The sequence below is a fragment of the Callithrix jacchus genome, chromosome 4, assembly GCF_049354715.1.
Source record: "Callithrix jacchus isolate 240 chromosome 4, calJac240_pri, whole genome shotgun sequence".
Classification (NCBI taxonomy): domain Eukaryota; kingdom Metazoa; phylum Chordata; class Mammalia; order Primates; family Cebidae; genus Callithrix; species Callithrix jacchus.
The window spans coordinates 23,855,537-23,881,009 of NC_133505.1; the positions used below are offsets into that span (position 1 = coordinate 23,855,537).

General features: G+C 40.6%; 1 protein-coding gene and 1 long non-coding RNA gene across 6 annotated transcripts in view; one reads left to right on the top strand and one right to left on the bottom strand.

Annotated features, from left to right (window-relative positions):
• The window catches only part of LY86 (lymphocyte antigen 86), a 59,725-nt gene extending 56,218 nt beyond the window's left edge, over positions 1 to 3,507 (bottom strand). Inside the window, exon 1 of the mRNA XM_002746248.7 lies at positions 3,357 to 3,507. Coding sequence (XP_002746294.3) covers positions 3,357 to 3,492 — 136 coding nt within the window. The 5' untranslated portion in view covers positions 3,493 to 3,507. The remainder of the gene's footprint in view (positions 1 to 3,356) is intronic.
• Positions 1 to 25,473, top strand: part of LOC118152797 (uncharacterized) — a 189,659-nt gene that overhangs the window by 23,811 nt on the left and 140,375 nt on the right. Inside the window, exon 2 of one of the 5 annotated variants that reach the window (XR_008480521.2) lies at positions 2,814 to 2,987. The exons of the other annotated variants lie outside the window; for them this stretch is intronic. This is a non-coding gene — a long non-coding RNA (uncharacterized LOC118152797). The remainder of the gene's footprint in view (positions 1 to 2,813; positions 2,988 to 25,473) is intronic. 5 annotated transcript variants of the gene reach the window in all.

The following is a 25,473-nucleotide window of genomic DNA, read 5'->3' on the forward strand; positions in this document are numbered from 1 at the left end:
TTTTCAGAAAATTATGCTTACTTCCTAGTTTGTATTCAAAGCCCAGTAACTGCTTGTGAAGTTTCCTTTCTCCTCAAGGTTATCAAGACTGCATAAATGGTGACAACTCAGGCCTTAGTGGTTTCTTCCTGAGTTATTGCTCTGCCTGGATAAAACCCTATTTTTAGCCTCAGATAGCTTCCAATTCAAAATCTGCACTCCTGTTTACTGCCCAAGGATCTTTCCCAAATGCAATTTCCTCCTGGCCAAAGGGACACGGCCCACCCTTATCTGGGGTCCTGCTCGTATCTCCCACTTCCTCTTTTAGCCCTTTGTGTCTTCAGCTCTCCTGCAGATCCCTGAACCCTAAGCCTGGTCCCATCTCCCAGCCTTCATGCATGTCGTTCTCTCTGCCAAACTTCTTCTCCCCTCACCCCTCCTTTACTCCGCTTTGCCTGCTGATGAAACTGTAGACTTCAGGGAGTTCTGGAGCATGGGCTCTGGAGTCAGGCAGGCTGGGGATCAATTTGTTTTAATTCTATAAATAGTTTCTCAATGGCTTACCTTATCTGTGACCCTGGGGATATAATTCTGCCACTATTAGCTGTGTGGTCTTGGAAAAGTTATCTATTAATAACATCCCTATCCCTCAGTTTACACATCTGCAAGATAAGAATGATGTGTGTAAACCACTTAGCATGGTGGCCTCCACCAACATGAGATGTGATCATTATTATTTTCATCAGTCTTTAAGCTTCAGCTTAGGCTTGGTGACTCCTTCCCCAGCAGATTCAGATGCCAACCTCACCATCTTCTGACTACCATGTCCCCTGGTGCACAATGCCTACCTTCACCAAAGCCCTTCACACAAAGCATTTACCTTGTTGCTTAATTGTCTGAGCCTCCCACTACACTTGGGTGAGAACTGCCTCTCTTCCATCCCTTATTCTGAGTGCCTGGAGCAGGGCTTGGCTAGGACGTTCACTGACTCCATGGAGCAACTTCACCTACAGAGGAAAGAGTCATCCTCAGACGGGCAGGTGATGTGTCCTTGCTCTTTCCCTGACATGCCCAGTCCTCTCGCCAGTGACTTGAAAGGATGTGCGAGCCTGGCTGCAGGCAGAGGGTGAGTCTGGGAGACAGATCAGCCATGGCAACCTTTTATGCAAGGATGAACTGGAAAAACCAATCCTAACCAGTCCTCATATCACATTCTGCTTCTCATCCTGCACCTAAAATGACTGGGATATTAGTGATCCTGACCACATGGGAAAACTGAGAGTGACAAGATCAGCACTTCCAGCATCCAGCCATTCATCCTCTTTAACTTATTTAAAATTTTTTGTGTGCACTTCAATGTCCCTTCTTTTTAAAAGAGTAAGGCCAAATTGAGCAAATGGCCCAGCTGACCAGAGTGACCATCTGGACCTCTCTGGGTGGCAGTCGTAGGATCAGCTACTTGCTCGAGCACTGCATCCTTGTCACTCCCCAGCTTAGAGTGGGGCCAATTCGGATGCTTAATCAACTTCTCTTTCCCACTTCCTGCAGTTCAAATGTCATTTTGCCCCGCCTCCCTCCAAAGTGACAGATATCACAATGCCATGCGTTTGTACAAGCCAGTCCCTCTAACAGCAGATGTGATCCTGAGGCTGGGCTCCTGAGTTGCTCCCCACTTGGGAGCCCTGTATGGGATGAATTGCATCCCCTCAAATTTATGTGTTGATGTCCCAACCCCCAGTACAGTAGTGCCCCCTTATTCAAGATTTCACTTTCTAAGGTTTCAGTTACTCTCAGCCAACTTCAGTCCCAAAATATTAAATAGAAAATTCCAGAAATAATTCGTAAGTTTACATTGAGCATCCTTCTGAATAGCATGATGAAGTCTCGTGCTGTCCAGCTCCATCCCACCAGGCACATGAATTCTCTAGAGAATCCACATTGTCTCTACTAGCTGCCTGTCCATCACTTCATAGCTGTCTCATTTATTGGATTCAAAAAACATAGTATATGTAGGGTTCAGAATGATCTATGATTTCAGGTAGCCACTGGGAGTCTTGGAACATATTCCTAGCAGACTAGGGGGACTGCAGTACCTTAGAATGAGACTGTATGTGAAAATAGGATCTTTTTTTTTTGAGACAGAGTTTCATTCTTGTTACCCAGGCTGGAGTGAAATGGCTTGTTCTTGGCTCACTGCAGCTTCTGCCTCCCGGGTTCAAACGATTCTCCTGCCTCAGCCTCTCAAGTTGTTGGGATTATAAGTGTGCGCCAACACATCTGGCTAATTTTGTATTTTTTGTAGAGATGGGGTTTCACCATGCTGGTCAGGCCGGTCTCGAACTCCTGACCTCAAGTGATCCACCTGTCTCGGCCTCCCAAAGTGCTGGGATTACAGGTGTGAGCTACCATGCCCTGCTGGAGATAGGATCTTTAAAGAGCTGATTAAGCTAAACTGAGGCCATGAAGGTAGGCCCTAATCTCATGTGACTGTGTCTGTATCAAAAGAAGAGATGAGGACACAGATGTGCACAGAGGGAAGACCACGTGAGGAGACACGGAGAAGATGCCACCTACAGGCAAAGGAGACATGCCTCAGGAGAAACCAGTGCAGCCTCCAGAGCTGTGAGGAAATAAATCTGTGTTATTTAAGTCTCCAGTCTGTGGTACTTTGTTATGGCAGCCCTAGCTGACTTAGACACAGGCTGATTGGTTGGTTCTGACACTTCTTACCGCAGTTCACTGCATTCTCTTCACTGAATTGCAATTTATCTGTTGGCATTTGGGTTGGTCCGCTGAGGTGACAGGCCTGGCTTACGCACTTTTATTATCTCTAGCACTGAGAAACCCTGGCACCAGTAGGTGCACGTGAAGTGTTTGCTGAATTCATGAGAGCTGCTGCAGTCCCGGAAGCTCTGAGAGTGTCCGGAGAGGGACAGGAATCTTCTCTTTCGGCAGAAGTCACCTTTTCACTCCACTTGCGAAGGGCATCACATGGAAAGACAGCCCAGGTATACAGTGTTGGGGAAGGGCCTACTGGAAGCTTCTTTTCCTAATTTTCAACTGGTGAGATTTGATGATTTGGTAGACTCACTGATCATTTTGCTCTTTTTTGGGTTCTCTGGTGTCAGTAAATTGCTATATTTAGATTCAATCTCTCTTTCTTGTAGTCTTTGTCGCTCTGCCATTCTCTCTTCTGCTCCTGGCCCCACCCCTCTTCTCCCAAAGGCTCCCAGTGGCCCTCCCACACCTGCTGCAGGTGGAGAAAGTGTTCAGCTGCTCGTCACCTCTCCCCTTACCCACCCCAACCGAGCACTAGCGGCTCACATCTGTGGGCCTAACTTTCCCCACACACACGTGGCTGTACTGCGAGGTCTTACCGCAACTCTGGTAGAGCACTTCCAAGCCGCTGTCACTGCAGGCCATGTGTGTGGGCCAGGCTCCCCCTCCGCCGCCTCCACGGCAGCTGGGAGAAATCAGAGTCCAGAGGAGGAGAGCGACTGTGAAACCCTTCATGGTGAGGGCTGGTATGAAACACACAGAAAAATAACAGGCCAATAAAAAGGCCGTAAAGGTTCTTCCTTTACCCTCAGGAAGGCAGTGGCATGTTCAGTTTCACTTCTCAGATTTTAGGCTCCCCGGGAACCACACTCAGACGTAGAAGGCAGTGAGCAGAGGCATTTGAATTACTGCTCCCTCAGGACCTTGAATCTACAGATGAGGCTGTTCTGGTCTGGGGTAGCATGCGTGTTGACTCTCCGCTTTCAAAGGGAAAGGGTCAGTAGCGATGCATGAACTTACCTCTCGGGGACCCTCAGAACAGCCTCCACCCTCAGGTGAAGTTGTAAACTTGGGAAAGACGAAGCGCAGGCCACCATCTGTTTCCCATCTCCACACCCCGTGTCTCTATAGGCTCCTGATGCAGGCTGTGTACGGACCAGGGACCCAGCGGGAGCCAGCAGGCAGCGGTTGATAGCATGAGGGCTGCAAAATATGGAATCTGGAGTGACGCTTTGGTCTTATTCTCATTTTCCTCTCCTCTGGCTTTGGTTCTGCTGTTAGGGTTGGGATTCCAGCAGTGAACTGTCCTCCTGCAGACCAGACCTCGTTTTGGGAGCTGCAGATGTGGTCTCTGGAGATGAGGCAGAGGCAGTAGCCCTGAGGACTGAGCCATGTTCTATTTCTGGGTTTGGCTTGGTGGAAAAAGCAGGAAGGTTGGGGAGGTGGAGCCACCCTTAATGAGGTTGGTTTAATGGTTTTGGTCATTAGTGGGGTCATCGCACTTTCTCTTCAAAGCCAAGACTTCTGTTCTCTTCCTTCCCTGTATCTCCAGAGACCACATCTGCAGCTCCCAAAATGAGGTCCTGCTAATACCATCACCTTGAGGCTTAGGATTTCAATATATGAATTTGGGTGGGGGCACAAACATTGGCTTTATTGCAGAAACCATGTCATCTGGAGACAGAGCTACAGATTTTTGAGATTCAAAAGACCTAGAAATGAAAGGAATCGTAATTCAGGGATTGCACTAGCATTTAGAAATACTCAGTATGGACTGGGCACAGTGGCTCACGCCTGTAATCCCAGCACTTTAGGAGGCCAAGGTGGGTGGATCAAGAGGTCAAGAGATTGAGACCATCCTGACCAACACGGTGAAACATCATCCCTACTAAATATACAAAAATTAGCTGGGTGTGGTGGTGTGTGCCTGTAGTTCCAGCTATTTGGGAGGCTGAGGCAGGAGAGTCACTTGAACCTGGGATGGGGAGGTTGCAGTGAGCAGAGATTGCACCACTGCACTCCAGACTATGTAAAAAGAGAAGAAAAGAAAAGAAAAGAAAATAAATATTCAATATGGACCAATCAGGAACCTTGTGGGCATGGAGACCCTAGGACAGTGATCTTCAGGCTAGAGTGGTCTTCAGGGCATCAGCATCAGCTGAGGGGCTTGTTAATACACAGATTGCTGGGCCCCACCCCAGAGTTTCTGCTTCTGCGTATCTGGTGAGGCCTGAGAACCTGTGTTTCTAACATGTTCCCAGGTGATACCAGAGCTGCTGATCTGGGGCCACACTCTGAGGATCTTTGGTTCAGCTTACAGAATTTGGCCTTTTGCAGAATGTACAATTAAAAAAAATCTTCTCAATGAAATATTTTGTTTTTATGACAGATGGCATTTTATGTAACACATATATAACACACCCATATAAGATAAAAGAGTAAGCCCCTTTCTTGAAGGAATTCTACTTACTCGTTCTGCCTACTGAAAATGGGATTCAACTGAAATCATTAGTTATGGCCCATCTAGTTCAGAAATCAACCCATAAAGATGTCTTGAAGAGTTCTTTAATTAGAACCTTTATAAAGACATCAAAGTGTTCTTTGAGAATGTCCTGTTCCCTAACTATAGAATAAAATTAGAATTGATTTATGATATTTATTTAAAATATGGTTATGTCTATGTAATGGTAACCAAATATACTGCCAGGCTTTGATGCTGACCTCTAATCTCTTAGCAAGCTGTGGCTGAAGAAAGCTGTGCTCTGGTCACATTCAGATTTCTAGTTTCTGGACAATCCTCCTCTTCTTCCATGTCTCATGCTGCTCTCCTGCATATCTATATTTTTATTTTATTTTATGAGATGAAGTCTTGCTCTGCTGCCCAGACTACAGTGCAGTGGTATGATTTGGGCTCACTGCAACCTCTGCCTTCTGGGTTCAAGTAATTCTCCTCTCAGTCTCCCAAGTAGCTGGGATTACAGGCATGTACCACCATGACCGAGTAATTTTTGTATTTTTAGTAGAGACAGGGTTTTTTCATGTTGGCCAGGCTAGTCTTGAACTCCTGACCTCAGGTGATCTACCTGCCTTGGCCTCCAAAAGTGCTGGTATTACAGATGCGAGCCATTGTACTCTGCCTTGTTTTCCTTTTATAGAGGTCTTCTTGGGGATGATGTCTTTCTTTTCTTGCAGAGTAAAAATACTTTTTTTCAAGATGACCATCTTTAAAGCTGTTCTTAAGGAGAAAACTTATGTTTGAGGAGAGACTTAAAGAATCAAAAATGAGACTCAAGCAGGAAACCAGCTATGTATGTAAGCAAGTAAGGGTGAGGCTGCACCACAAGAGAAAATACAATACTCCAGGGAGTGAGGGGAGAAAAAAGAAAGGAGTGGAGGGAAGGGAGGAGAAGAGAGGAGGAGAGGAGGGGAGAGAAGGGGTAAGCAGGTCAATGGCTTGTGTGGAGTTGAGGGAAGCAGCCTGCCAGCAGGTGGGACAAGCAAAGATCCCTTAGGAACAGATTCTGCATTGCTTACTGTGCAGTGTGCAATGTGATGGCCCTGTCCACTCTGTGACCCACAGAAGTTTTGAGGAGACTTACATGGCCAGAAATGCTCTATATGTGTGTGTGTACACACACAGGAGAAAAGGCCAGAGCTTCATGCTTGCATCAGTGTGGTGTGTAATAGAGGTGAGGGCTGTGGGAATACACCCATCTTGGGAAAGTGATTCAATATCTGGGTGGGCATCCCACTTCCCTTGGACATGGGAAGGGGATTTGGACTAATATAATCTACATTACATGTGCCAGTAGATGGCAGATAGTCCTAACTATTCTTTGATGATGTAGCACTCTGTCTCCAGTGGCAAATGTGCCTTCCTCATTGTTTGTATTCAACTACTGCTGCTCTCTTCTAATTTCCCTCAGATATTTATTATATTTGGCAAAAATTTCACTTTGCATAGCACCATTTCTCTGCCTTTTTTTTTCTGTGTCCTGTCTCAGTTTCTGCCACACTGCAGTGGGAAGAGGCAGGCTTGATCACATCCTGCTTTTGTCTTCTATATTAGGGGTCCCCAATCCCTGGGCCACAGACCAATACTGGTCCGTGGCCTCTTAGAAACTGGGTGGCACAGCAGGGAGTGAGTGGCGGGTGAGTGAAGATTCATCTGTATTTACAGCCTCTCCCCATCACTCACATTACCACCTGAGCTCTGCCTCCTGTCACACTTCTTGTCAGATCAGTGGCGGCATTAGATTCTCATGAGAAAGCAAACCCTATTGTGAACTGCACATGCAAGAGATCTAGGTTGCACACTCCTTATGAGAATCTAACACCTGATGATCTATCACTGTCTCCCATCACCCCCAGATGGGACCGTCTAATTGCAGGAAGACAAGCTCAGACCTCCCATTCATTCTGTATTATGGTGACTTGTATAATTATTTCATTATATATTATAATGTAATAATAATAGAAATAAAGTCTACAATAAATGTAATGCACTTGAATCATCCTGAAACCATCTACCATCCACCCTCCTATCTGTGGAAAAGCTGTCTTCTATGGAACTCGTCTCTGGTGCCAAAAAGGTCAGATACTGCTGTTCTAGACTGAGTGCAACCTGAAAACTGCTCCCCTCCTGTGTAGAAGTCAGGAAACCCTGGCACTTCCTGTGTAACACTGTTTCACAGACCCCTTGGCTGACTGCTGAGGTTTTACACTTTAGCGAGTTTCAAACCCTTTGTTATACAGTCTGCACAAATATTTTGTAGAATTGGTACTAAGCTTTTCAGTAGAGTCTTTCTCATGATCTCTCAGATTTCTGGAAGACTCACCCCACAGAAAGTGTGAGGTGCTTTCAAAGTCCCTTGGGCTCTTGATGTCCTATATTCTGTGTATATATTTGATAGAAACGTATAGAAACCAACTGTATGCTTTCTACACAACTAGGAAAAATTCATCTGTCTACTTGCTTCAGATTCTCCCACTCATTTATCCAACAAATATTTATTAAGCACCTCCAAAATGCCAGCTACTGTTCCCAGCACTAAGAATACAGCAAAACAAAGTTTCTGTTCTCATGGAGATTACCTTCTAGTGGGAAAAGACAGACAATAACATTTTCAGTACAATCGTTTAATAAAAGAGAAGAGACTTTGTTTTTTGAAAAACTTCTTGGGTTTCACATGGAAAATTGGAGTAAGCTTTCTGAAATATTTTCAGCTGGCTGCTTTTTGTGTATACAACAATAAACTATTTTACTTTCATTTGCTTCAGACTGGTAACTCATCAGGGTAACTTACCAGGGTTTGCTCCAATGGGGAAAGTGTAGCAGGCCTATCTGGGACACTATCCTTTCCTCATTTCCTTGTTGTCCCATTTGTTAATATTATTAATATTTCATTATTCTGAGGACATACTATGCAAAGTAATTGGTTTTCAAATAAGTCTACATAGACTATGGCAAACCACAAACAGAAATGATTTCTGTTGGTGTGAGGGTCACGTACGCTGGGCCAGGAAAGAGGTGAACGCTTATAGATCAGTTTGATCAATTTTCCGTGATGAGAAGAGCAACGCATTGCAGCATCTGATTAAGGTAGAAGAAGTTGATCTGAGCTGCAGAGAGGGGAGCTCTAGCAGGAAAGGGCTGATGTCCATTGTATAAAAATCCTCTGCAGCATGGGACGAATTAGCAATTTGTAGCTACGACTCTGCTCTTCAAACTGAGAATGCTCTCAAGATCTCATCTTGATAAGATTGAAGTTATTTTAGTCAGCTGAAGGAAAGACACTGGGGAGGGAACCAAAAATGGGATGAGGAATGCAAAGAATTCAGAGGGGGTCCTCATTTGCTGTTGTAGAAAAGACCCCAGGCTCTGGCTTCAGTGTGTCACTCCAGTTCTGTCGAATTCCAGAACTTTCAGCTGCCATTACGGGATTTGCACTTGTCACATTTAAACCAAATTATTGGAGAGCCTGTTTTGCTGGTCTGGCAGGTGGTATTTGGAATAAAATAACTTGAGTTCTCTCTCCTGGCAGTGGCTGGCAGATCCACCCAGAATTCTTCTGAAGAGGTCTGATGAGGTCTACTTCAGAATTCTTCTGAATTGGTCTTCTAATTCCCTTAAGTAGTAAACATCCCCAGCAGTAATTTTGACATACAAATAATAGCCTTTGAAGTAGCCTGTGTTTTTTTTTTCCTTTTTTGGAATGAATAAGAATATCTGAAATGCACTGATGTTCTGTTATGTCTCAGGCATTCTTCAAAGTGCTTTCCGTGTATTCCCTGATTCATTTCATCCTCACAGCGGCCTTACAAGGCAAACACAGCTCTGTCTCCACTCCTTGTCCAACCTCCCTATGCATCCCCTGGCTCTGCAACTTTGAAGTAAATCTGAAAGTCTTCGAAGTCAGCAGATGGGGAGGTTTTTTTTTTATTAAAGCAGTTATTTTGGTGAAAAAATTTTATCTAAACTGATGAGGCTATAGTTTTAATGTATCTCACCTGGGCGTATTTTACTTTGTTTCACTGCATACTATTGATGTGATTGATTTGTGGTTAATGGGTATTGTACCAGACTCCGTTAGGGGTGTTATAAAATGTAAACTCTATTACCTTTCTGAAATAAAGAAATTCATAAAACACTTCTGTACCCAAGGATTTCAGGGCAGGAATTCTGGGCCTGTTGTGTGACGATTCTCATTCTTCTGATGAGGAAACTAAGGCATAGTTAGTGATGCATCCAGGATCACACACACAGTAGGGCCACTGAAGTTCAGACAGTGAAACTCCTGTCTTAAATTCTTGGCCTCTGAGAAAATGGCCTCTTTCCTACTGTGTCCAATGGTTTGCTTATCTTCCACTCTAGTGGTATCCCACAAATGACCCCCAAGCACTGGGAAACTGATGGGACTTGGACCATGTAGCTTCAAGAAGCAGGTCTGACCCAGGTTTCTGTCTCTGTCAGATGAAGGGAGAGGGGAAACACTGAGGGGAAGGAGCTCAAAGGGAACGGGCTTTGTGGTCAGATAGGCCTGGGCTGAATCTTGCTTTTACTCTGTGGTGTTGGTAGGTCACATAAGTTATATTCCCCTAATGTAGGTTATTTTACTTACAGAAACGTCAGTAATAATCAATAAATGGAAACTGTTTTATTAATATTTTTATTTTTAGAGGAAACTAGATATCTGGATGTGCCTTAAAGGTCAAAACTTCTTTGTGACCTAGTGTGCAGACTCGGCCAGGGCCGGGTCCTCCATAGTGAGGGACTACACAAATGAACCTGCATGATACATAATAGCTTCTCTTTAGAAATGTAAAATAGCCATGGAAATCAGGACTCCGTTCAGAAGAGAGAGGCTTGGCAGATGGCTCCTGGAGGAACCTGATGAGTGGCGCCTTTGTTGTCTCCACTGCACACAGATGAAACAAAGGGTCAGATGATTTCATAGCACACTGCTTCATAGTCACAAACTGAACTCTGCTTTTCCTTTGAAACTTGGATATGTGGGCTCCAATTGTAAGGTTATTGATGAACAAAGCAGGGGTTTAGAGGGTGGAGGGGAAGCACTTTGTACTTTTCAGACAAAATGGTGCTTCATTGGCTTGACCTCTGGTCACCTGGAATTTATATAATGAAGTCCCTGGTCCTGAGCTGTCACTTCTTGCCCAAAAAGCTGGTCTTTCTTTTGTTACTGTTTTTTTTTTGTTATTGTTTGTTTGTTCATTTTAGAGATGGAGTCTTGCTCTGTTGTCCAGGCTGAAGTGCAGTGGTGTGATCATAGCTCATTGTAGCTTGGGACTCCTGGGCTCAAGTGATCCTCCTGCCTCAGCCTCCCAAGTATGGCACTAAAGGCACAAACCACAATGCATGGCTAATTTTTTATTTTCTAGAGACAAGATCTTGCTGTCTTGCCCAGGTTGGTCTTGAATTCCTGGCTTCAAGCAATCCCCCCACACCCTGGCTCAACCTCTCAAGTAGCTGGGACTATAGGGGTGAGTCACAGTCACTGCACCTGATCTTTGTTACTATTTGGAAGTGCAAGATCGGAAACTCCCCATCGAAGAGTCAAAGGTGAAGTCACTGAAAAATAGTATTTCCACTTGATAAGGTTTGACTGTGTCCCCACCCAAATCTCATCTTAAATTTTCATGTGTTGTGGAAGGTAATTGAATTATGGGGAAGGTCTTTCCCGTGTTGTTCTCGTGACAGTGGAAATTTCATTATACAAATCTCATGGTAGTAAATAAGTCTCACTAGACGTGGTTTTATAAGGGGAAGTTTTTCTTGCACAAGCTTTCTCTTTGCTGCCATCCATGTAAGACTTGACTTGCTCCTCCTTGCCTTCTGCCATGACTGTGAGGCCTCCCCAGCCATGTGTAACTGTAAGTCCATTAAAGCTTTTTCCTGTATAAATTACCTAGTCTCAGGTATGTCTTTATTTGCAAGTGAAAACAGACTAATACATGACTTCATTTCACCCCATGTGTCACTGCCCTAAATGTGACTCTTCATGGTTTCCTGGGATCCACCAAAGCCCACTTTCAAATCCATTCTCCAGTCGACACCCAGAGCTATCCTGTCTGAAGGTGCATCTGCTAAGGGATGCCCTGCCAATGCCTCTTGGTGCCCCCTGCTTGTATCTGCGAGGCCTCTCATGCTTTGGTCTTTACCTGTCCAGCCTCCCTGGCTGTGGGTGCTCCAGCCTTGCTGCCTGCTCTTCCCTGCCCTGACATCTCTAGTGCCTGTCCTGGAATGCTTTTCCTTACCCCTTCCTTGCCATAATGCCTATACATCCTTCAGAGTTCAACTCAGTGCTTGCTTTCTGAAGAAAGATGCTCTGCCTGGGCTGGGAAGCTCCCCCTAAACTCAGCTCCTATAGCCCTATGACCCTGCCTCTGCCCAGTATGTCTCAGAATCAGTCATTTGATGAACATCAGACTCCTGCAAATATGCCAGGGAAGTTTTCTTCCTCTCCAACTTCTTATCCTTCCTTCCTTCTCTTCCTTTCTCTCTTTCCCCCCTCTGGTGGGTGCCCCAGGCCTAGCACACAATAGGTACTCAGCAAGATATTTTAGACTGAATGGACAAAACTCAGAGGATGAGGACAGCCCCACAAACTTACCTTTCTGGTTGGGACACTGGACGTTTGGATTTGGTGGGGAGGGCAAAGTAAGGAGGGGCTTCCCTCCCAGGGGGTCTGGCCCCAGGAAGTTAACAGAGTGTGGGTGTCATCTTCCCCTGAAAGTAGATCACAGTTCCTTTTTTTTTTTTCTCTTTTTGCTTCTAGTTCTCAAAGTAGTATATTCTAATTGAAGGATTTGGGTATATACAGGTTAACCCTCCTCTGTGGGGCAGGGAAACTGGAGAGATAGGAAAAATAATCACCCATAATCTCAATGCCTAGAAATCATTGTTATTTATATCTTGTGAAATATCTTTCCAGTACACACACACACACACACACACACACACACACACACACAATCGTACTGTACCAATTGTATATGCTATAAGATACTATAGTACTTCCATTGGTCATTTAGAATTCTTCCATTACTTGACTTTTAAAAACTATATAGTATTCTACTGTATGGGTTGACCACAATTTATTTAAACACTTCACACATAGATACTTAATAGGAAGATAATTAATAGGAGATAATGCTATAGAGTTGCTTTATTGCTATATTTTTGTGCAGCCACGATTATTTTTCCCTGTGGTAAACACCTGAAAGTGAAATGCTTGGTGAAAGAATTAGCAGATTTTTCAGGAGGTTGATACATGCTCTTAGGTTGTTTTCCAGATACATCAAAAAAGTTAACCATCCCATCAGCAGCTAGGCATTATCATTTTACAGTATTTTTTGTTAGTTAAATATTGTCAGATAAATGTTACATAAACATTGGTCCTCCTTATGTTCACTGGGTTTTTTCAGCACTAATAGAGTTGAACATTTTTTTGACATTATTATTACTGGACATTTGTGTTTCTTCCTTAGTAAATTTCTGTCCAAGGCTATTGCCTATTTTTTATTATAAAATCAAATTTAAAGGAAAGAAAGAAAAGGGAGGAGAATGCTGAATTTCGGCCTTCATAAGAATTAAATTCAGCCCACATTTGTTGTTACCTCCTTTTTGTGCAGCACTTTTACTCTTGGATGAACATTGTTATGACCTGGTGCAGGTGAAGAAAAGCCTACAATGAGATTTGTTTGAGACTTAAATTTACTCTATGGATGATGCCAGCTATTAATAAAATATGCAGTGCTTATAATATATAAATAAAAAGAAAAACAATTCTTGACCTAAGGTATTGCATTTGCTTGGGTAATCTGTCTATATTTGTACATGACTAAGTTGGAAGTCACGTGGGAAAAGGTGAATTCAGGTATGTTGTTTTAGCTGTGACTCTTAAAGGCAGGCACACGATTGTAGACAGCTGCTGCAATTCCAGCTGCAAATTAGAGCACATGGTCTTTTGGGGAAGCTTCTGAATGTTTGGTAAAGGCAATTGAAGTTGTGTGACCAATTCTTTACATGTTTTTAAAATTTTTATTTTTAAAGACATAGTGTCACTCTGTCACCTGGGCTGGAGTGTAGTGGTGTGATTATGGCTCACTGTAGCCTTAAACTCCTGAGCCCAAGTGACCCTCCCACTCAGCCCCCAAAAGTGTTGTGATCACAGGCATGAGACACCATATAAGAAAATCGATTTTTTATATTTTGAACAAATATGAAATAGTATTGCTCAACAATTGCTCTCTCCCAAGCACTTACCAGCAGAGGACAGTTTATAAGGGAGGGGTTTGTGAGGTGGGTGGAGTCAGATGGAGAGACCTGTGTCTACATTCGGGTCTCACCAATGACCACTCTATGACTTTGGCAATCACAGCCTCTCACTGGTAAAATGAAGCATATTAAGTTTGTGTTCCAGATTTGAAAACAAAACGAGATAAAGATGGAACACGTATCAGAGTGTTTTATATGTATACACACACACACACACGCACACACACACACACACAGAGGAAGAGACAAGTTTATTCTGAGGATGATGCCGACTATTAATAAAGTATGCAGTGCTTACAACATGTAAATAAGAATAAAACTCATTCTTGACCTAAGAGTACACACACACACACACACACACACACACGCACACCTGGTAGCCCTCATTAGGAAAAAATTCTCAGTCTAAATTAGAATTAGGGGTTGGGTCATATATGTGAATAAACACAATACTTGAAAAAATGCTAGTGAAGAAAAGATCAACAAAATAGTAGTTTCTAACAGTGTTGAATATGATTCAGAAGATTGGAGCTTCGTGGTGAACAAGTAGAAAACTACTCTTGACAGTTAAAGGAGAATAAATTACTTCCCACTCATTGGTAGACTAAAACCTACTAAGTTTTGGAGAGAATGGCTGGATCAGAACTATATCCATAATTTTTCCAGGCTGCTTGGTTGCTGTGTTTTGCCGAGGAAAAAGGTCACACATCATAACACAGACACTTACATAGCAACATTTGTATTTTTACCATAGTACTTCTGTCTGCTTTCTTATTTCTGTCTCATAACAGCCATTTAAATAGGCAGTCAGATATTATATATTTGGCTTCTCTGTTAAGGAAAAGGACTTTGTCATTCACCCTTGAATCCTTTCTGCCTTGAATGGTGTCTGGACTATAGTTCACAGAATGAAGAGTTATTAACTCAGCAACAATAGTAAGAAACAACTAACTTACCTTTTTGAGAGCTTCCAAGATGCTAGGCACTGTGTTTTACAGAGATTTGAGACAGGTATTGTGTAGTACCCCATTATACAAATGAAGAAACTGAAGTTTAGAGCAATTAAAAAATTTGTCTAAGGTCTCAAAAGGCAGAGCCAAGATTTAAATCCAAAGCTAACATCCAAATCCATTTTCCTAACTATAACACTCTACTGCTCCACGTGAATAAATTAGCAGGTAAACAAGCTATATGGTAAAGGAGTAAATGCAGTATAAGAAAGATTAGGTTTCTTGTCCACATTCGCAAAGCTTACCATTGGTGGGTTGTAACTAAATCTCTGTTTGCATTACTCCATTTACCTCGCCTTCCTTTGCTGTTCCCCATTCCAGCTGGAGAAGATAAGAGATTAATCTGTCACTCCTAGAAATGTTATTTGTCCTATCTATGCTTGGCTTTTTTTCATTCCCACCTCCTTCTGGATTAATATAGTATTCCTTCGGTATTCCATTTTATCTCCTCCAGCAGCTTTTTAGCTATACCTCCTTGTTTTATATTTTTAGTGGTTGCTCTAGTGCATTGTCCAGTAGGCTAGCCATTGGCTACATTAGCATGGGAAATATGGCTGAAATGATTTTAGATGTGTGGATGGTTTAACATACATTCTAGCTATTGAAGGATTAATGTAAGAAGTGTAAAATAGATAGCTCACTAGTAATTTTTTATGTTGATTACATATTGAAGTTATAATATTTTGAAGATCCTAGGTTAAATATAATACTAATATTAATTTCCTGTATTTCTTTTATGCTCTTAATGTGGCTTCTAGAAAATTTAAAGCTATATACATGGCTTGTATTTGTGGTTTATAATTCTGGACAGTAGTGCTCTCCAAGGATTATATTAATAATAGAATATAAGATATATTATATTAATACCATATAATAATTATGATACAATTATGATATTATTAATTATATAATCATTGATAATTATAAATTAATAATATAATTATTGATAATTATATAATTAATATATTAGTGTAATAATTATATTATAATAGGTTAGTAATAAAATATATTGTATTAGAATAATTAGAATATAATAGAATAACACAAGAAGCTTGCAATAATACATTTCTGCTTAACCATGCCCATTTCTTATTCTATTACACGTTTTTAATGTCTACATATGTTGTAAATCTCACAATACATTTTTTGTATTGTCACTATTTTTTGCTTAACTAGTTATTAAGAACTGTGAAGGTTCAGAGACTTCATTCCATCTGCAAGCTAATAGGCACTCTGTTGGTGTTTGATAAATGTTGACAGAAGACGTAAGACTCCTGGGTCAGAGACAAAGGACTTTATTACTCAAATAACACTGAGCAGCATGAGCATCAGTATATTTGCATTGATTCTTCTTTCCTCTAAGTTCCACATGGGTGATGTGATGGGCCCAGATAGATACTATACAAGCAGAGGGTTTGTGATGAAACTAAGGCACTCAGGGTCAGGTGCCTAGCATGTTTTGAGCAAGCAGTAAACATTGCAGAAAGCAGCTAGCAGGCCAGTCTTCCTACCACTAGAAAAGGAGTATTTACACTGTTATCACCTTGCTACTTAGTCATCTTTGTGATTAGCTACAGAAATCACTCCTTATTAGGAGACAGATGAACTTCCTAGTCTAGCACATGCTGCAAGAACTTGCACAGATGCTCATGGTCCATGGCAGACTACCCTCTCAACAAAATCAATTGCCTTTTTGAAAAAGTCAACAAATGAGAAAAAAATGATTTCATATTTACCCACATGTTTATCATTTTTGGTGCTCATTATTCTGTTGTGAGAATCCTAGTTTTCATATGTTGTTATTTCCCTTCAAACTGAAGAACTTCTTTTAATGTTTTCTGAAGTGTAGATCTGCTGGTAATGAATTCTCTCAGCTTTTATTTACCTGAAAATGTCTTTCTTTCACTTTCATTTCTGAAGAATTCTTTAACTGTATATAGAATTTTGGTAACAGTTTTTCTTCCAGAACTTTAAAGATTTTGTTTTGTTGCTTTCTGGTTTACATTAAATCTCATGAGAAGTTAAGGATTTTTTTTACTTTTGTTTCTCTTTATCTATTGTTTCTTTTTTCTTTGAATGCTCTTAAAATTGCCTGTTTATTTTTGGTTTTCAAAAATTTGACTATGATGTGTCTTGCTGTAATTTTTTCTGTGTTTATCTTACTTAGAGTTCTTTGAATCTCCTGGAGCTATGAGTTTAATTACTTATAGTTTGGAATATCTAAGGCTATTATTTCTTTAAGTATTTTTTTGCTATATTATTTATCTCCTCTCTTTCTGGGACTCTAATTACTTGTATGTTAGACAGTTTGATATCACACAAATACTTAGGCTCCGGTTTTTTTTTCATCTTATTTATCTCTGTGTTTCAATTTGAATAATTTTTATTTGAAATTCAAAATATAATATTTTTATTTTAAATAATGTTTTCAGTTCCAAAATTTCCACATGGCTTAATTTGCTAATGTCTATTTCTCTGCTGAGACCACTCATCTGTTTACTCATTATGTTTATCTTTTTCTTAAAGTCCTTAATTATATTTATAGTAGGTGTCTTAAAGTTCTTGTTAGCTAAACTCAATATATGAGACATCTCTTGATGTTTCTATTAACTAATATATTATAGGTTCCATTTTCCTGCTTCTTTACATTGTCTAGTGATTTCTTTCATTCTATGCTGAGCATTGTGAGAGTTTGAATTATGTCAAGAGTTGGAATTACGTTGACCTGCCTCAAAGAATATTGAATGCTGTTAAGATAGTCTCGTAAGCAAAAAAGTCTTGAGCAGTTAACTCACTGAAGCTCAGGTTGCTTATGTTGAAGTTTGGTGTAGGCTTTGTTAGTAGAGGCCTGGCATAATCCTCCCTGTAGGGCAGGAGGGGCTCTGTCTTTTCTTGGGTTTCAGTTGAATTCCTAGCGCCTCTTGACTCTGGCTGATCAAACTCTAATGTCTCTTGACAATGAGTAAACTCCAGGATCTCTGTCAGTTCCCAGCCTTTCTTTAGTTCTTTGTGAGGCTTTGCAAAATTTTGGCCTGGAGAGTGTATAACAGTATTTAGCCAGAGTCCAGAGGGCTCATGAAAATCCAGCTATCTATGTATCCCCAGACTCCAATCTCTGTTTTCTCCCTCCAGTTATACTGTTGCTATGTTTTGGGTGCTACTTCCCTGTGCCAGGCAGAAAGTCAGAATCATGAGGATATCACTGTGTTTCTCTTATTTCAAGTATTATAGCCCTATGCTGCCTGTTGTCTAATTCTTAAAAATAATTGCTTTATATATTTTATCCAGTTTCACAGTTGCTTAGGGTGGTGGGTAAGCTCATTACTTCCTTATGACAAAAAGCCCCTAGAAACCTTAGAAGATTATTTCATTTTAACTTAAGTCTGCCAGGTTCCCAAGCTGATATACTTGTCCCTATATCAGTAACTGGCAGATTTCACAACTACATAAAATTAACAAATTTTGGTTAACATATGAGAAACTCACAGGTAACATCACACTCAACTGTGAAAGACTGAAAGCTTTCTGCCTAACACCAGGAACAAGACATGGATTTCCACTTTTATCATTTCTATTCAACACAGTACTGGAAGTTCTAGCCAGAGAAATTAGGCAATACAAATAGTAAAAGGCATTCAAATTGGAAAGGAAGAAATAAAATTATCCCTCTTAACAGATGACATTCTTATATGTTGAAAACCCTAAGTATTACACACACACACACACACACACACACACACACACACAAACCGTTAATGAATTTGGTAAAGTTATGGAATACAAATAAGCACACAAAAATCATCTGTATTTCTATTCATTAGCAACATACAATCTAAAAAGAAAATGAAGAAATCAATTTGATTTACAACAGCATCTAAAATAATATAATACTTGGGAGTAATTTTAACCGAGGAGACAAAAGCCTTTACAATGAAAAGCACATAAGATTTTCTGAAGAAAATTAAGGAAGATATAAATAAATGGAAAGATATCTGTGTTTTTGGATTGAAAGACTTAATATAGTTAAGATGTTAATAATACCCAAAGCAATCTACAGATTCACTGTAATCTCTATCAAAATCCTAATGACGTGTTTTGCAAAAATAGAGAACTCAACCTAAAACTTATATGAAATCTCAAGAGACCCCAAAAAACCAAAACAATCTTGAAGAAAAAGAATAAAGTTGAATGACCCATCCTGCCTGATTTCAAAATTACAACAAAGCTACAGTAATTAAAATATGTTATTGGCATAAAGACATGTAGACCAATTAAACAGAATAAAGAACCCAGAAATAACCCTCCAAATACATGGTAAATTTCAACAAGAGTGCTGCTAAGGCCATTCAATGGGGAAAGACAGTCATTTTAGGTTTTTTTTTTTTCCTTTGCAAATGGTGCTGTGAAAACTGGATATTCATATGCAAAAGAAGAAGCTGGACATTTACATTATACATATACAAAAATTAACTCAAAGCGTATTGAAGATCCAAATTTAAGATATAAAACTATAAAAACTCTTAGAAGAAAACATAGGGAGAAATCTTCAGGATATTGCATTTGGCAATTATTTCTTGACAATGATACCAAAAGCATATATAGGCAAGGAAAGAAATAATAGACAAATTCAACAAACTGGACTTCATAAAAATTAAATACTTTTTAATGAAAAAATTATTTAATTCTTTTCAAAACCTTTCATAAAAGTTTTTAATTTTTTTTCAAAGGACCCTATCAACAAAGTGAAGAGACAACTCACAGAATGGGATAAAATATTTACAAATCACATGTCTCTTCTTTCATTTTTAATGTCATTTTCTTAAACCTTAGGATTTAACCTTAAGGGGATTTACATCCAGAATATATGAAGAACTCTTACAACTAAAAAACAAAACAAACAATCCAACTAAAAAACAGGCAAAAGGTATGAATAGGTATTTCTTTAAAGAAGATCTACAACACATGAAAAGATGCTCTTCATCATTAAGTCATTAGGGAGATGTAGATTCAAACTATGATGAGATACTACTTTACATCCATTACGATGGCTAATTTTAAAAAACTGGAAAATAACAAGTGTTGACAAAGATGTGAATTTGAACTCACTCAAATGCTGGTAGAGATGTGAAAGGTGCAAAATTCAGTCTATACATATGATTGGAAATTAGCCTTAATCATGAGTGAAATTACGATATACTACAACATGGTTGAACCTTGAAAACATTATCTTCAGTGAAACAAGCTAGACACAGAAGGACAAATGTCATGTGATTCACTTACATGAGGCACTTAGAATAGACAAATTCATAGAGACAGAAAGTAGGACGTTGGTTATGAGGAACTTGGGGGAGGGGAAATGGGAAATTACTGTTTGAAGGTTACAGAGTTTCTGTTTGAGGTGATAACAAAACTCTGGAAAGGATGGACATGGTTGCCCAACACTGTGAATGTACTTAAAGCCACTAAATTGTACAGTAAAAAATGGTTAAAATGTTTTCTAAAAACTGGGCTAAATTAGGATTGCTAACTTTTTATTTTGCAACAAATGCCATTAGAAAAGAAATTCCATCTACTATTGCTATAATTATTTTAAAAGAAAGAATAATTTAACACCAAAAAAAGGGGGAAGAAAGATATAATCTCAAACTAAAGGAGCGCTCTTCACAATCCAGACAGTTGGTAACCCCACACTGACATTTCTATTATTTTATTTCTTTTATTTTGTCTGGGTCTGGTAAAAATGTTTCGTGTATCTGTGGGCAAGCATTTCAGAACTACTTGGAGCTGAGCCCAGATACCAGGGACATTTTATAGTGGCAGAGAGCCCTGAGAGATCCTATACAACACAGCCTAAATTCTTTATATGATCCCTGGGATATATACTACACATTTTATGCTGAAAATTTTACATGTAATATTCTTAACAGCTCAATATTCTGAGATATGGAGGGAAGAAAGGGTGCTAGTAGGCTGCTTCTATGACATTTGTATCTTAAAATAATAACCACATACCACTTGCGCAATTTATGAAGAAAATTTAAAAATAGTGTTGAATTAGTTGGAGCCAGGTAGGGGTTGTTTCTTCCATTTTTAATGTCATTTTCTCAAACCTTACAAAAAAATCTGCAGGATCTTCAAAGTCACCTTCCTGGTGTAGTATCATCATTATTATTTTCCCTTAATTTTTACACTGTCCATGACAAGAGGAAGTTTGAAAGTGATCAGCTTTTTTGATTTTTGTAAAAGGGAGCTGTTTTTCTGCTGTGGTGAGTTGTCTTTGACAGATTAAGATGTTAAAACTGATATGTCAGGAAATATTAAATCAACATGTCTGTTAAAATGTAAATTGTGGACATACGTAAATATTTCCTCCTTTGTTGAACAGGACAAGCAAATCTCTGAGCATACCCAAATGTTTGAACTTTCTCCAAGGACAAAACTGGAGACAGATGGCAAAAATGGAGGGCACATACATGAAGCAGTTGCTGTGTTTTATTAGCTTAACCTCAGGTGTGCTGGCAGCTTAGGCCTTCGGGGTAAATGGCAGAGCCGAACCCTTCCTGGGAGTTCAGATATGAAGTCATCAAATATCTGATGGCTTTGAACCATATCTCCTAGACTTTCTCGCCCTAGAGAAAAGGAAAGCCTGTTTGAATTGAGTATTTTTGTCTAGAAGGTCAGTTGCAGCAAGGAAAGAGAGAGGAAATAAACTGCTTTCTACAAACTTTTTGCAATTGCCTTCATATCCAAGACTAAAGACTCCACTTAATTCAAACTGGGAACAGATTTTAAAATGTCAGGGACAGCTGGGGAGTGATTCTTTCAAAGTCCCAGGGCTCAAAATACTTGACAGGCTGGGAGAACAAGGAGAAAGAGGCAGTACTCCAGCTGTTCAAACAGAAATTGTTACCTCCAAAAGATTCCCTTTAAAACAGGCCGTCCCTCTTCCTGATCCCCAGCCAGCTCTCTGGCAGACCTCTTCAATTTCCACTCAACATCACCTTCCATGCTGCAAACTTAGAAGCCGTCTTGACTCCACCTCTCATTCCTCACATCATCAGTGTGGTGTGCGGGAAGAGGAGAAATCAGAAAAGAATATGTTTGTGAAGTTCAAGCTTGATTCGTGCCTGGAGGCGAGTGTGTGCACACAGTCCCTGATCGTAGTAAGTGCAAGTGCACAAGGATGGCAACTTCTATTTTTCCATGGTTGTTTGAGGATTCAGTGAAGCAGTCTATGAAAAAGCAGCTGTTGCAAAGTAGGCATTCAGTACATGTAAAAAACAAATGCACGCAGAAATCAATGCTTCCCTTATTGCATCATTTCTCAGCTCCATCCCTCCTTTGCATTCTCACAGCCTTTCCAGCCCTGGCTTGTGCAACCTGGAGCTTAAGCTATGGAATAGCCTTTGGTCTGGTCCTGCCTGGAGTCTCTCCTTCCAGGCCCTCCTCTGGGTCACGGGAACAAGGTGCTCTGACCCGTACCTGATACTGGTCTTTGTATGCACAGAACCCTGTGCATGTTCTTTATACTTTTAGGTTGGTGACCAAAGTCCTCAGTCTGGAAGTGGCTTTCGGAGTTAATTTTCCCAAAGGTGGTCTTTATACCTTGCTCCTTGGGCCTCCCTCTTCACAGGGAGGATAAAGGTTTGCCTTCTCTTCCCTTCTTAAGCAAGTCACGGGGCTCCCACCTCCAGCTTTGTCCATGTAGCTGTTCCTTGACTTCCTCGCCTTTCTTCTGCTTCACAGCTACTTCCCATGGGCTCTTTCAAGGTACATGCTGGAGAGCCTCTCTTCTCTTACCTCCATTGCACCTGCAGAATGACTTGGAATTTACTAGCCGTCACACTCTGGTTTGTTTAAGTTCTGTGCCCTTTCTGGCCTAGGGCTCCTCGAGGGATGGGCATATACAGCTTTAGAACTTCAGAACCTAGCATTGCCTCAGAGGGGCCACACATCCAGGTTAATGAGGAGGAACAGAATGGGCTCGGTATTCCCCTGATCTGCCCATGACCTTCCTTGATGCTTGGGGCCCTGTCTTGGATAACTGTTCGCTGCTATTTGAATATGGGCTTTACTGTCCATTTATTCTTTAACACGTTTTTATTAAGCACCTGCTGTGTGTTAGGTACTGGCAATGCAATAGTGAAGAAAGCATTTCCTAATTCCTTACTGCTTATAGAACCTTCATTTCAAAATTACTTGGAGAAGGGTAGGGATGAATCCAGGTTTTGTGGAGCCCAGCACATTTATAATTGATGGCCCCCTTAAAAAATATGAAAGCTCAAATACAAATGAATATTTGGATTCAATATTTAAAATGATAAAGGACAAAAAATATGACTAAATATTCCTAAATTCATTAATTTTAAAACACTGGCCAATACCGTAAACATTGAAAATACATAAAATAGCATTTTAGCTGGTTATCTACATAGTTTTCCTAAGCGCTTGTTTCTTTTAAACATTTTTGGCTTCCCTCTCTTCAGATGAAAAGTTTTGTAATGTTTTCCTAGAACGAGACTAGAAAGATAATTAAGTCTTCCCTCTAGGGTTGTTGATGGAATTTATTATTATTGATAGTTTACAAAAAATGAATATTTAGTTTCCCAATTAGTTATGGGTGAATTTTCAGGATTGCCATCAAATTTGGGCAAATGTCTACTGAGTTTCCTTTGTACAGTAATTATAAGATTCAAGAGCTTTCCGTGTTTTCTTATATACTAATCTCTAAAAAATATTCAAGTTGGCTGGGTGCGATGGCTCATGCCTGTAATACCAGCACTTTGGGAGGCCAAGGTGGGAAGACCATGAAGCCAAGAGATCAAGACCATCCTGGGCAACATGATAAAACCCTGTCTCTATTAAAAATACAAAAATTAGCTGGGCATGGTGGCGTGTGCCTGTAGTCCCAGCTACTTGGTGGGCTGATGCAGGAGAATGGCTTGAACCTGGGAGGTGGAACCTGGCAGTGAGCTGAGATTGTGCCGCTGCACTCCAGCCTGGTGGCAGAGTGAGACTCTATCTCAAACAAACAAACAAACAAACAAACAAAAAATCTTCAAGTTGGAGCCAAAAACCAAATACCACATGTTCTTACTCATAAGTGGGAGCTAAACACAGGGTACTGTGGACATAAAGATGAAAACAATAGACACTGGGGACTCCCAGAGTAGGGAGAGGGGGAGAGAGACCGGGCTGTCAAACTACCTCATGGGAGCTATGCTCACTACCTGTGGGGTCATTTGTACCCCAAACCTCAGCATCACACGATATGCCCATCTAAGAAACCTGCATATGCAGCCTCTGAATCTACAATAAAAGTTGAAATTATTTTTAAAATTATTCATTTTCTTTACAAAAAGGGAAAAAAGAAGATGGTTTGTTTATAATTATATTAGCTGATTCACAACCTATAGTTCTAATAGGAGAGAACTTCCATTTTGCCTAGGTGCCTGTAAGGACCGAAGCCTCCTCTTGCAATAATAAAAGTCTGCTGATTGGAAGCATTTCCCATGGATTCCATTTCAAGCCTTGTTTCTCCTCACCCCACCCACTCCAAGGGTTGGTGCTGTGGAGAGACTGTAAAGGCATGGGCTGTCTGGTCAGTGCTGGTGTGTCAGCAGAGTGGGTGGTAGGACCATTCCAGAAGCACCTCCTGCACCAGAACCCCCAGCATGACTCTACATAAAAGTGACTGGGAATCACAAAATATACCCGTCTTGAGCAATCAAATGGATGCCCAATACCAATCTCCCTTTAGCATTATCCTCAAAATGCCCTCAGCCACTTCACACCACCAGGTAGGTCCTGGAAGGGGCCATGGGAGTGAGGGCTGGTCAGTCAACTTCATCCACTTCACAGTAAGTCTGTCAGTGGCAAAGGACAGAAGTCAGCCCTGGGCTTATTGCCATGGACTGAAGGGACTGGAGTCCTTCAGAATGGTGCTTCTCGGAGAGAGAGCCATGGACCAGCAGTGTCAGAGTTACCTGAGCTTGTAAGAATGCAGATTCTTGGCTCTATCCTGGATCTACTGGATCATAACTGAGTCTTTAGGTGATTCTGATGAATACTAAAGATGAGAGGACCATTACTTTAGAATTATATTATCCAATATGACAGCCACTCACCATTTATGGCTATTAAAGTTGATTAAATAAACAATTTCTAGTGCTCAATAGCCACATGTGGCTAGGGTCTATTGTAGTGCACACTTAGACGTTGAGCATTTCTATCATCACAGAAGCCTCTGTTGGACAGGGCTGTTTATAATACATGCCATCCAGGTGTACTTACATCCCAAGCTCCTTCCCCCTGTGGCTAGTTGTCTGGCTAGCATTATATAGCATATAATCAACTATATCATCAACTATGGCATGATCCCACTTAATCAATGTTATCTGTTTATATGTGGACATCACCAAATATAAACTGTGTGAGTTCCAGGACCCTCGGATGCTCATCTTAAGACCTGCAAAGCATGGCTTTGAGTCTAATACATAACGTTTGTTAAGTGTATGTTTGTGCCACAAACACTTAAATGAAATATATCAAGATACATTATGTGTATGTTTGTGCCACAAACACTTAAATGAAATATATCAAGATACATTATGTGTATGTTTGTGCCACAAACACCTAAATGAAATATATCAGGATATATTATCAAAGGATGCATAAGTTTTCCTTTCTTCTGTAATTTTAATTCTTATGTTTATCTTGTGTTATGTAATGCCCTTATTATCAATGTTCTGTTTTGGGGGAGACTAAGTCCACTTGCACTTGATGAAGGCCACTGGCCTCGAGTTTATACCTTTTGCTCCAAAGGGTAGAGAATATTATCCACTATGACTATTTGGGAAACATACTCTTTGGCAAAATAATCTCTCTGTCTTTCAGAAACCCCAGGCT